The 12,338-nt window shown below is 41.7% G+C and overlaps 1 protein-coding gene across 2 annotated transcripts in view; it reads left to right on the top strand.

The window, feature by feature from the left end:
• pcloa (piccolo presynaptic cytomatrix protein a) overlaps positions 1 to 4,127 on the top strand; it is a 437,698-nt gene extending 433,571 nt beyond the window's left edge. For both annotated transcript variants that reach the window (XM_073066476.1, XM_073066477.1), the window contains one exon: positions 1,059 to 4,127. In XM_073066476.1, coding sequence (XP_072922577.1) covers positions 1,059 to 1,232 — 174 coding nt within the window. In that variant the 3' untranslated portion in view covers positions 1,233 to 4,127. The remainder of the gene's footprint in view (positions 1 to 1,058) is intronic.
• Positions 4,128 to 12,338: the final 8,211 nt, after the last annotated feature.

The raw sequence follows: 12,338 nt of genomic DNA on the forward strand, positions 1-12,338 counted from the left end.
ATATAACGCAGCATATATTAATGATAATGAAAGTGAAACGTTTCACACTTGCCTGAAGTTCCACAGATTTACCACTCTCAGGCCAAAGAAATTCCTCCTCATCTCCATTCTAAAATGATGCCCCTCTATTTTGAGGCTGTGTCCTCTGGTTTTAGACTCTTTCACCATAGGAAACATCCTCTCCACATCCACTCTACCTAGGCCTTTCACTATTTGATAGGTTTCAATTAGGTCACCCCCTCCCCCCGCCATTCTTCTGAATCCCAGTGAATACAGGCCCAGAGACATCAAACACTCTTCATTTGACAACCCATTCAATTCTGGAATCATTTTCATGAACCTCCTTTGAAGCCTCTCCAGTTTGAGCACATCCTTTCTATGATAAAGGGGTCCAAACCTGCTCACAATACTCCAAGTGAGGCCTCACAGTGCTTTATAAAGTCTCGACATTACATCCTTGCTTTTATATTCTTGAAATGAATGCTAGCATTGCATTTGCCTTCCTCGCAGCAGACTCAACCTGCAAACTGAATTTTAGGGAACCTAGCACAAGGACTCCTAAATCCTTTTGCGCCACAGATTTTTGTATTTTCTCTCCATTTATGCAAAATAGTCATTCCTTCTACCAAAGAGCATGACCATACGCTTCCCAACACTGTTTTCCATCTGCTACTTCTTTGCCCATTCTCCTAATCTGTCTTAGTCCTTCCGTAGCCTCACTACTTCCTCAAAACTACCCACTCCACCACCTATCCTGGTATCATCTGCAAACTTTTCAACAAAGCCATCAATTCCATCATCCAAATCATTGACATATAATGTTAAAAGAATCAGTCCCAACACAGACCCTTGAGGAACACCACTGGTCACTGGCAGCCAACGAGAAACAAGGTGAGGTCAGGACCAATGATCGGATCAGCAATAGTCTTATCAAATACTGAAGCATATTTGAGGGGTTACATGGCTCTCTGCTGATTTTTCTTACCTTATTCTGCTTTTAAACTGTGCTTGGTCTCCTCTGTTATGATAGGGTTTTACATTTGCTTTCTCTATTTTAGATTTTACTTGTCTCTAATGGTGGGAAGTTCATGAGGAAGACACTGATTGGTGAGGCATATATCTGGCTTGACAAAGTGGATCTGAGGAAGAGAGTTGTTAACTGGCACAAGCTGCTCGTCAGCTCAACCGAGAGTCAACGAGGAACGACATCTGGGTTTAACGTGCAAAACTGACCTGCTCACCAAATGGATTGCTGAAGTACAGCCCTTTGACCTGAATTGTTGTGCACTTTGGAAGTCCTAAAAGGGCAAAGAGATTGTGTCCCAGTTTATTTATGCTGTGACCATCATGACTCCCCAAAGTCAAGTTTAGTCCTGTCTTAGATGGTTCAAAGTGACAGCACTTACAAGTAAGAGACCAGGTTACAAAATACATAACACCTTTAAAATGCAAAAATATACAGACAAGAAAATGCTGAAAGAACCAACGCATAGAGTGAGCAGGTATTGATGTATAGAATCCATTCCAGGCAAAGGAAGTACTGGAACAGATCTATGTATAAAGGGGAGGATTGTGAAGATCAGCCTCAACAGGCACAGAAAATTAATATAACCATGCCACCTACTGTGCAAAAACTCCCTTTTACACTGACAATATCACTGTTGTCCTGATATCCAGTCTCAAACTTGCAGTATTTTTGATAGTGTAATAAAATTTCTATTGTTCCAAAAATTATCTCTGAAATTGAAGTATTCAGGTTTTTGTTACCTTTCGATAATATGGTTGTTGACGGAGCAAGGTAATGGCTGTATGATTCAGAGTTTATACATAGGACATATCCTGAAATTTCAAAGCCTCGTTCTGTTGGGGTTGAATGTGGTCTTGAAGTGCTGAACACTGGTCTTTTAGTGGATTACTGTAATTCTCTGACATACTCAGGTGAAGGACTGTAGATATGAATCACAAGCAAAAAAAATTAAATAGGAACTGGTATATGATTAAAAAGAAGACTGGATGGTTTTAACTTAAGTTTTCAGTATAATTGCTTAATGGGAACTTTGAGGTAATCACACAACATTCTTAATTTTGATATTTTCTACGTAGTTTGTGAAATCCTCCTAACTTTTTTTCATCAAGATTTTAAGCCTTTATTTCAACATTTTAATGGTAAATCTGCTAACTTTGCTAAACTTATAAAAGCATGGGGTGTTTTGAGAAGAGTGATTAAGTGCCTGGCCTTATATTTCTGAGACATTCATATAGAGTGTAAGCCTGCCACGACAAGGCCAGATCTGGCCTGGAAGATGCAGAAAGATCTTTAATCCTAAACAGTTAGCAACACCGTTTTCACAATATTCTTTTACTCGATTATTTTTAACCCTGATTTGCTGTTGGTTCCTTACTGGTTGTAGACTTGGCACAATTCAACTAGTTGTACAGATTTTAAAATGTTTAACGTTTAATTGAATTCCATTATTGCTGCATTTCATATACATATTTTCAATTATGTAAATATATTGAGTGTGTAGGGGTGGAGAGTAAAGAGTCAATCTTGAAGGCTAATTGTGCATTAAGAAGTTTAAAATATGCTTCCAAAGTCTGTATAGTCTGTTCTACATATAAATGCATATAGATATAAATATATATCTATCTATATATTAAAATGAGATTTACTAAGTGTGATTGGAGGCCCTCTATGCAACATGGACTCTACAAATTTTGGATGCAACAATTAAACAAAAAAATGAAGGGAGTTTGCAACTAAACATGAGTAAAAGCACATTGTAAATGTTTTCTTACATTGCACTCTAATACAGTTACATGCAGCATTTACATTAAGGTTGTGCTGATATTACACATAACGCTCACTGTAAAAAAAAAAGTGGATCATCAATTAACCAGTTACTGGCAAATATTGTACAGCACCAAATTTTCCTCAAAAGTGGTCATTCCTTTTGCTTGCTTACACGGGCTTTATGTCAAAGTAAAACTAAATACTGCAGCAGTAAAAAGCAGATAATATTCTCCAACTTGTCACCGCCTGGCTTTAACATTCCTCAGCAGCCTTTGTTATATCTGTAAGAGATAATGAAAATGACATTGTGTCATGGGTAACATTTTATTACTGGTACTTTTTACACCTGACTCCATAATATATTCCCTGGGATTTATTTTGCTTGCTAAAAGTTTTCAATCCTTTATAAAATATTGAGAAAATTGACAGCAATTTCATAGCATGTGTTATGTCATAAATGGCTAATCACAGTAATGACACCCATTGTGAATGGCAGCTGTCTTTATTTCTAGGTGTAAAACACATGAGATTATACTTCCTAAAGTACCTTTCAAAGGATTCCTTTATTTCAAAATGAGAAACCAAACGATGAAAATATAAAATATAAGCATGGTTACATTCCAAGTTTTAATGCAAGTTGGAGGAAGATGGAGATTGATTTAAATATAACTTTGTTCACCTTTACTTAAAGATGCTGGTCTGATACAAGAAACTGGAATGTGTGTTTACTATCCTCTTGTTTTTTTTTTGATTTTTGAAAATAGTTTTCAATTTTATTACATTAAAGACAAGAATCTATCTTGAAAGAATTATTAGTGATGTCAGTAAGAAAACTGTAGGGACTGTAATTAAATACCTTGAAATAGAGCCTATGTAGACCAGCAGAAAAGGCACTGTTTCTTTCATTCCATATAGTTGTATTAATGCTATTTGATGTCTGTTTCAGTGAACACTATATCTTTGAACTTTCCCTGATGGGTGAGTGTCTTAGTTGTCTAAGTATGAATAAAATGTTTGTCTGGTGCAGATAAAGTGTTCCCTTTGTACCATGTAAATATAACTTCTTTTCTACAGCAGATTTTGAACAGTTTTATTTGTCTGACATTCAGCATGTGAATGTGAAATGTTCGTTGTTTAGAAAAACCTTTTTTAAAAAAAGACCAAAAAAATTGAACAATCCACAAAAAAGCTGTTCTGTGTAACTGTTCCAGGTGTGGGGTGAAGTGCTGAAGTACTTGGTGATGGCTGAATTGCAGATGTGCTGTCAACCTTTCAGTACTTGTACACCAAGCCCATTGCTTCCTTTCTGAAAATAAATCACATTTGTCCTTGATTTCCGACAAGTGTTGCAAAATTTCTGTTACGTTGGTAGATGTCGCATGTTTTATGGTTTGTTCTTGTTACTTTTTGTTGCTTCTAGATTCTCTACAAAGTAAAATCAATATGGAGGATGTATAAACAGAGAAAATTATACCACGTAATCCCGGTATAAATAATGCTTGTAAATCACATTCTATGTAAAGATCACAGTGTGCTGATTGTGTGGTTGTACACAGAGTGTTTCTAGGGACACTGGATGCAAACTGTGGTATATAAAGGCTGTTACCCTATCCTTGCTAATAAACATTGGAAATAAATAAGTGTCAGCCCCTGCTCTGTTACCTGAGAGTTTTTCATGAACAGTGTTCATTTTTAAAATACTTTTTATGTTCAGCAATTACAAAAGTGCAATGGGATTGGGTGGGAGAGGACCAAGTAGGACTATAGGACACACAAAGACAGATTCAGTCCTAATTCAGGATCTCAAGCCAAAATATTGACTATTCTTTTCCCTACGACAGATGCTGCTTGGCTTTCCGAGCTCCTCCAGCAGTTTGTTTCTCTTTGCTCCATATTCCAGCATCTTCAATTCTGGGTGACTCCAGATTCACATGTAATCTGCAGGCACAATGCCAGAATGATAGAATCATATAGCACAGTAATGTGTCTTTTCAACTCCCCTCATCCGTGCCGCAGTAGTGAAGCGGTTAGCACAATGCTATCACAGCTCAGCGCGTCGGATTCAGAGTTCATTCCGCCGTTGCCCGTAAGAAAGTTTGTACATTGTTCAGGTGTGCGTGTGAGTTTCCTCCGGGTGCTCCGGTTTCCTCCCACAGTCCAAAGACGTCTCGGTTAGTAGGCTAATTGGTAACTATGAATTGTCCTGTGATTAGGCTAGGGTTAAGTCGGTGGGTTGCTGGGTGGCGCAGCGGGAAAGGCCTGTTCCGCACTGTATCTCTAAATTTAAAAAATAAAAATAGAATGCCAACTCTGATCAATCTCCATGAATGGTTTTGGTTTGCATGAGGTACATATCCGTCTCTGACTTATCCAGTTACCTGTCCAAATGCAATTTAAATAGAATTATATCTGCCAACACCAGCCGCTCTGATAGTTTGTGCCAGATAACCACCACCCTCTGTGTGTAAAATCTTAACCTCTAGATTATATTAAATTTCAAGGATTCAAGATCGTTTAATGTCATTTCCACTACGCAAGTGTAGGGAAAATGAAATAATTGTTACTCCGGATCTGATTCAGCACAAAGAAAAATAAGATAAATAAGACAATAATAATAATAATAATAATAATAATAATAATAATAATAATAATAATAATAATAATAATAAACAGACACATATAAATAATAAGATAGCTTATATACATAGATTGACAGCATGTCCATAAAGGTTCACTAGGCTCTACATAAGGTGACTAACCATATGTGGAAATAGGGAGCACTGGTGGAGTTAATGGGTGGAGGTGTTGATCAGCCTTACTGCTTGGGGAAAGCAAGAGTCTAGTGGTCCTGGTGTGGATGCTACATAGCCTCCTCCCTGATGGGAGCAGGACAAACAGTCCATGAGCAGGGTGTGATGGGAGCAGGACGAACAGTCCATGAGCAGGGTGTGATGGGAGCAGGACAAATGGTCCATGAGCAGGGTGTGATGGGAGCAGGACGAACGGTCCATGAGCAGGGTGTGATGGGAGCAGGACGAACGGTCCATGAGCAGGGTGTGATGGGAGCAGGACGAACGGTCCATGAGCAGGGTGTGATGGGAGCAGGACGAACGGTCCATGAGCAGGGTGTGATGAGAGCAGGACAAACGGTCCATGAGCAGGGTGTGATGGGAGCAGGATGAACAGTCCATGAGCAGGGTGTGATGGGAGCAGGACAAACGGTCCATGAGCAGGGTGTGATGGGAGCAGGACAAACGGTCCATGAGCAGGGTGTGATGGGAGCAGGACAAACGGTCCATGAGCAGGGTGTGATGGGAGCAGGACGAACAGTCCATGAGCAGGGTGTGATGGGAGCAGGACAAACGGTCCATGAGCAGGGTGTGATGGGAGCAGGACAAACGGTCCATGAGCAGGGTGTGATGGGAGCAGGACGAACAGTCCATGAGCAGGGTGTGATGGGAGCAGGACAAACGGTCCATGAGCAGGGTGTGATGGGAGCAGGACAAACGGTCCATGAGCAGGGTGTGATGGGAGCAGGACGAACAGTCCATGAGCAGGGTGTGATGGGAGCAGGACAAACGGTCCATGAGCAGGGTGTGATGAGAGCAGGACAAACGGTCCATGAGCAGGGTGTGATGGGAGCAGGACGAACAGTCCATGAGCAGGGTGTGATGGGAGCAGGACGAACAGTCCATGAGCAGGGTGTGATGGGAGCAGGACAAACGGTCCATGAGCAGGGTGTGATGGGAGCAGGACGAACGGTCCATGAGCAGGGTGTGATGGGAGCAGGACGAACAGTCCATGAGCAGGGTGTGACGGGAGCAGGACGAACAGTCCATGAGCAGGGTGTGACGGGAGCAGGACAAACGGTCCATGAGCAGGGTGTGATGGGAGCAGGACGAACGGTCCATGAGCAGGGTGTGATGGGAGCAGGACGAACAGTCCATGAGCAGGGTGTGACGGGAGCAGGACGAACAGTCCATGAGCAGGGTGTGACGGGAGCAGGACAAACGGTCCATGAGCAGGGTGTGACGGGAGCAGGACGAACAGTCCATGAACAGGGTGTGATGGGAGCAGGACAAACGGTCCATGAGCAGGGTGTGATGGGAGCAGGACAAACGGTCCATGAGCAGGGTGTGACGGGAGCAGGACGAACGGTCCATGAGCAGGGTGTGTGGTTTTTTGGCCCTTTCTCAGCACCTTTCTACATATATTTACTTGATGACTGGTAAGCTGGTGCCAGTGCTGCGTCGGGCAGTTTCGGCTACCTGCTGTAGAGCCTTCCAGTATGATGCAGTGCAGTGCAGTTTCCGTCCCGAGCAGTGAGGCAGCTCGTTAGGAAGCTCTCTACTACACATCAGTGAAATGACGTGAGTGTAGAATGTGCCAAGTCCAGCTGCCTTCACCCTCCTCAGCATTGGTGAGCTTCCTTGACTGTTCAGGATGTGTTCTGGGATCATGAGAGGTTACGTGTGATGTGCACTCCCAAGAGTTTGAAACTGCTCACAATTTCACTGCTGTGCCGCCAATGTAAAGTGGTGGGGGGTGTGAGTGGTGCACGTTCTCCTGAAGTCGATAACCATCTCCTCTGTCTCGTTGACATTATGGAAGAGGTTGTTTGCCTGGCATCAGGACTCGAGCTCTTCCACCTTCTTTCTGTATTACAGCTGTCTCATCGTTGTTGGTGATGAGCCCCACCACTGTCATGTCATTGCTGAGCTTGACAATGTGATTACTCGGGTGTTTGGCCGTGCAGTCATGCGTGAGCAGAGTGTACAGCAGTGGGCTCAGCACACAGCCCTGGGGGGGACACCTGTGTTGAGGATGACGGGGAGAAGGGAAGCAGTTGTGCATCCTGACTGTCTGAGATCTATTGATTAGGAAGTCCAGCACTCAATGATATACTTAGACTAAGAAGTAAGAGATTGTTCTCCAGTGTCTGTGGAACAATAGTGCCGAAATTAAATCCAGGAAAAGCATTCTAATGTAAATTTCTCATCTTAAAACTGTATCCTCTGGTTCATGAATCACCTGCCTTAGGTAAAAGAAAAAGATTCAATGTTCCCCATCTATAACCTCCATAATTTTATAAATTTCTTCAACGTTAATCCTTATCCTACATTGCAGTGAGAATAAATCCACACTATCCAAACTCTCGTTATAACTATCGCTACACAACATCCTGTGCACTCTCTTTAATGCTTCAACATCTTTCCAGGAGTGTAGCGACCAGTGCTGTACACCAGTACTCCAAATGCAATTTAACTAATGTTTTACACACCCTAATTCTTCTTCACTACTCTATCCACCTATGTTGCCACTCTTGGGGAGCTAAGGACTTGCACCCCAAGATTTCTCTGTACAGTATATCATCGTTCTTAAGGCAATTGCCATTTACTCGCTATATACTACCAGAATTGGACTTCCTGAATTGTATTACTTCTGAATTGTATTACTTCACACTTGTCTGAATTAAATTCCATCTGCGAACATTCAACCCAACTTCCCAGCTGTTATTCCTTAGGCAATCTTCCAATTTCCATCACATCGAACATGGTAGTCAGACCACCTACATGCTTACTGGAAAGCAACAATGGTCCCAGTACTGATTCTTGTGGCTCACTACTTGTTACACCTCTAGTCAGATTACTACCCATTCACCACTACCCTCTGCCCCACTCACTCAGTCAGACGTGGATCCATTTTGCCAACATGCCTTGGATCCCTTGTGTGCCTTAACCTTTTGGGTTGGCCTACCTTGTGGGACCTTGTTACCAACCTTACTAACAGCCAGATAAACCTCATCTACCATTCTAGCATTTCTTATTTACTTACCTCATTATTACTGACTCAAATATCTAATAGCCTGAAACATTGACTCTTTATTCCTTTCCACAGATGCTGCCGAACCTTCTGAGTTCCTCCAGCATTTTGTGTGTGTTACTCTGGATTTCCAGCTTCTGCAGAATCTCTTGAGTTTATCAGATTTGTGATCTCCCCTACACAAAACAATGGTGGCTCCTCCTGATCAGTCCCTGTCTTTTCAAAAGACCATGACATAAGAGAGGCATTAGGCCATTTGGTCCATCAAGTCTGCTCCATCATTCCATCATGGTTGATCTATTATCTTTCTCAATTCCATTCTCTTGCTTTCTCCCTGTAACCTTTGACCTCTTGATTAATCAAACCTATTAACTTCTGCTTTAAATATACTCGATGACTTGGCCGCCACGGCTGTTTGTGGCAATGGATTCCACAAATTCACCACCCTCTGGTTCATCCTCCTTATTTCTGTACCAAATGGATGTCCCTCTATTCTGAGGCTGGGTCCTCTGGTCCTGGACTTCCTCGCTGTAGAAAACATTCTCTCCCCCTCCACTCTATATCTAGGCTTTTCAAAATTGATAGGTTTCAACAATATTCCTTTCCCCCACCATCCCCCATTCTTCTGAACTCCAGTGAGTACAGGCCCAGAGCCATCAAACACACCTTATATGTTAACCCTTTTATTCTTCGAATCATTCTCGTCAACCTTCTCTAGACCCTCTCCAATGTCAACAAATCTTCAAATCTTTTTCTTAGATTTTCTTTAGGGTCCTAAAACTGCTCACAATACTCCAAGTGCAATCTAACCAATGCCCTATAAAGCTTCAACATTACATCCTTGGTTTTGTATTCTAGTCCTCTCAAAATGGATGTTAACATTGCATTTCCCCAGAAGGACTCCCATGTCCCTTTGTTCCTCTGGTTTTTTTAATTTTCTCCCTATTTTGAAAATAGTCTACACTTCTATTCTTTCTACCAAAATGTTTCTCTACTCTGTATTCCATCTTGTGCTACTTCACCCATTTTCCTAATCTATCTAAGTCCTTCTGCTGCTTCCCTGCCCTTCCATTTATCTTTGATTCATCCACAAACTTGGCCACAAAGCCATCTATTCCATCATTCAAATCATTGACATATAACATGAAAAGAAGCGGTCCCAACACTGACCCCTGAGGAATACCACTGTTCCAAAGAACATACATAAATCCTGTCATTCAGAATCTTCTCTGACAAAATTCTTTACCACTGATCTGCAGTTCCCAGACTCATCCATACGGCCCTTTTTGAACAAGGACGCACATGAACTCCCCCCAGTCTTCTGATGTATCACCCATTGTTAATGAAAATACAGGAACGTCAGTTAGAGCCATGGCAATCTCCTTCCACATCCTATTCCCTGATGAATCCTTGGATGTTAAGATCCCAGTTATAAGACTATAAGACTATTAGATATACAAGCAGAATTAGGCCATTCGGCCCATCAAGTCTACACTGTCATTTCAACATGGCTGATCTAATTTTTCTCTCAGCATCGGTCTCCTGCCTGCTCCCATATCCCTTCATGTCCTGACCAGTCAGGAATCTATCAACCTCTGCTTGGCCTCCATAGCTGCCTGTGGCAAAGAATTCCACAGATTCCCTCTCTCTGGCTCATTCCTCCTGAAATTCCTCCTCATCTCCATTCTAAAAGGACACCTCTCCATTCTGAAACTGTGCCCTCTGGTCTTAGACTCTCCCATTATAGAAAAGATCCTCTCCACACCCATACTATTAAGGCCTTTCATCATTCGATGGGTGTCAATGAGGTCACCCCTCATTCTTCTGAATTCTAGTGAATACAGACCCAGAGCCATTAAAAGCTTTTCATATGGCAAGCCATTCAATCCTGAATCATTTTTGTGAACCTCCTTTGAAACTCCTCCAGTTTCAGCACATCCTTTCTAAGATAAGGGGATCAAACCTGCTCACAATTCTCCGTGAGGCATCACCAGTGCTTAATAAGTTTCAACATTACATCCTTCCTTTTATATTCTAATCCTCCTCATCACAGACCCAACATGCAAATTAACCTTTAGGGAATCCTACACAAGACTCCCAAGCCCCTTTGCGCCTCAGTTTTTTTTGTATTTTCATTCCATCTAGAAAATAGTCAATTCTTTCATTTCTTCTACCAAAATGCATGAACATGCACTTTCTGACACTGTATTCCATCTGCCACTTCTTTCCCCATTCTCCAAATCTAAATCCTTCTGTAGCCTCTCTACTTGCTCAAAACTACCTGCCCCTCCACCTATCTTCATATCGTCTACAAACCTTGCAACAAAGCCATCAATTCCATCATCCAAATCATTAACATATAACATAAAAAGAATCAGTCCCATTACAGACCCCTGTGGAACACCACCAGCAGCCAACCAGTAAAGGTTCCCTTCATTCCCACTCTTTGCCTCCTGCCAATCAGCCACTGCTTTATCCATGCTAGAATCATCCCTGTGCTATCACAGGCTCGTAGCTTGTTAAACAGCCTCATGCGTGGCACCTTGTCAAAGGCCTTCTGAAAATCCAAGTACACAACATCAACCAATTCTCCTTTGTCTGTCCTGCTTGTTATTTCTTCAAAGAATTCCAACAGATTTGTCAGGCAAGGTTTCCCCTTGAGAAAACCATGCTGACTGTGGCCTATTTTATCATGAGCCTCCAAGTACCCTGAGACCTCATTCTTAACGATCAACTCCAACATCTTCCCAACCACTGAGGTCAGACTAACTGGCCTATAGTTTCCTTTCTTCTGCCTCTCTCCTTTCTTGAAGAGTGAAGTGACATTTGCAATTTTCCAGTCTTCTGGAACCATTCCAGTATCTAGTGATTCTTGAAAGATCATTACTAATGTTTCCACAATCTTTTTAGCACTGTGGGGTGTATACCTTCAGACCTTTCAGTTTCCCAAGAACCTTCACTCTAGTTATGGTAACTTCACACACTTCATGTCCCCTGACACCTGAAACTTCCACCATACTGTTACTGTCTTCCACAGTGAAGAGTTACGCACTTAATCAGTTTGTTAGAATGATTTTTGGGTTTAGGTCATTTACATTTAGTAAATGGCTTTGGCTACCAGTCTTCTGTTTCTTGACAATATATTGTGGATTTAATTTGTAACAATGCATTCCTAAAAGCAGTCCACAAATCATTTTGGATGGATGTGACTCAGAAGGTGTGAAGTTTGCAGGTAGTTTCAAAAGAAAGCATTGTCTATACTTTGTAAATATGGAATTGTCCTTTGTGTTTAGCAGTAAATATTGAGCCCCACGTTGGACCAGCAGACCTTTTCCACCAAAAGCGTCTCTGTATGATGCCTGTTGAACCTTGTTTTGTCGAAAGAAGAAGCTGCTTTGTATCTACCAGTAACTCTCTCCGGTGATTTCATTCACACAACAACACAGTTCATCGGCCATTTCATTGTCCCCCATTACTACCTCTTCAGCATCGTTTTCCAGTGGCTCGATATCCACTTTCACCTCTCTTTTATGCTATATATCTGAAGAAACTTTTGGTTTCCTCTTTAATATTATTGGCTAGCTTACCTTTGTATTCCATCTTTACCTTCTTAAATGACTTTTTTGTTGCCCTCTGTTGGTTTTTAAAAAGATTCCTGATCCTCTAACTTCCCACTAATTTTTGCTCTATTATCTGCCCTCTCTTTGCCTTTGACCTCTCT

Source organism: Hemitrygon akajei, chromosome 14, assembly GCF_048418815.1.
Source record: "Hemitrygon akajei chromosome 14, sHemAka1.3, whole genome shotgun sequence".
Lineage (NCBI taxonomy): Eukaryota > Metazoa > Chordata > Chondrichthyes > Myliobatiformes > Dasyatidae > Hemitrygon > Hemitrygon akajei.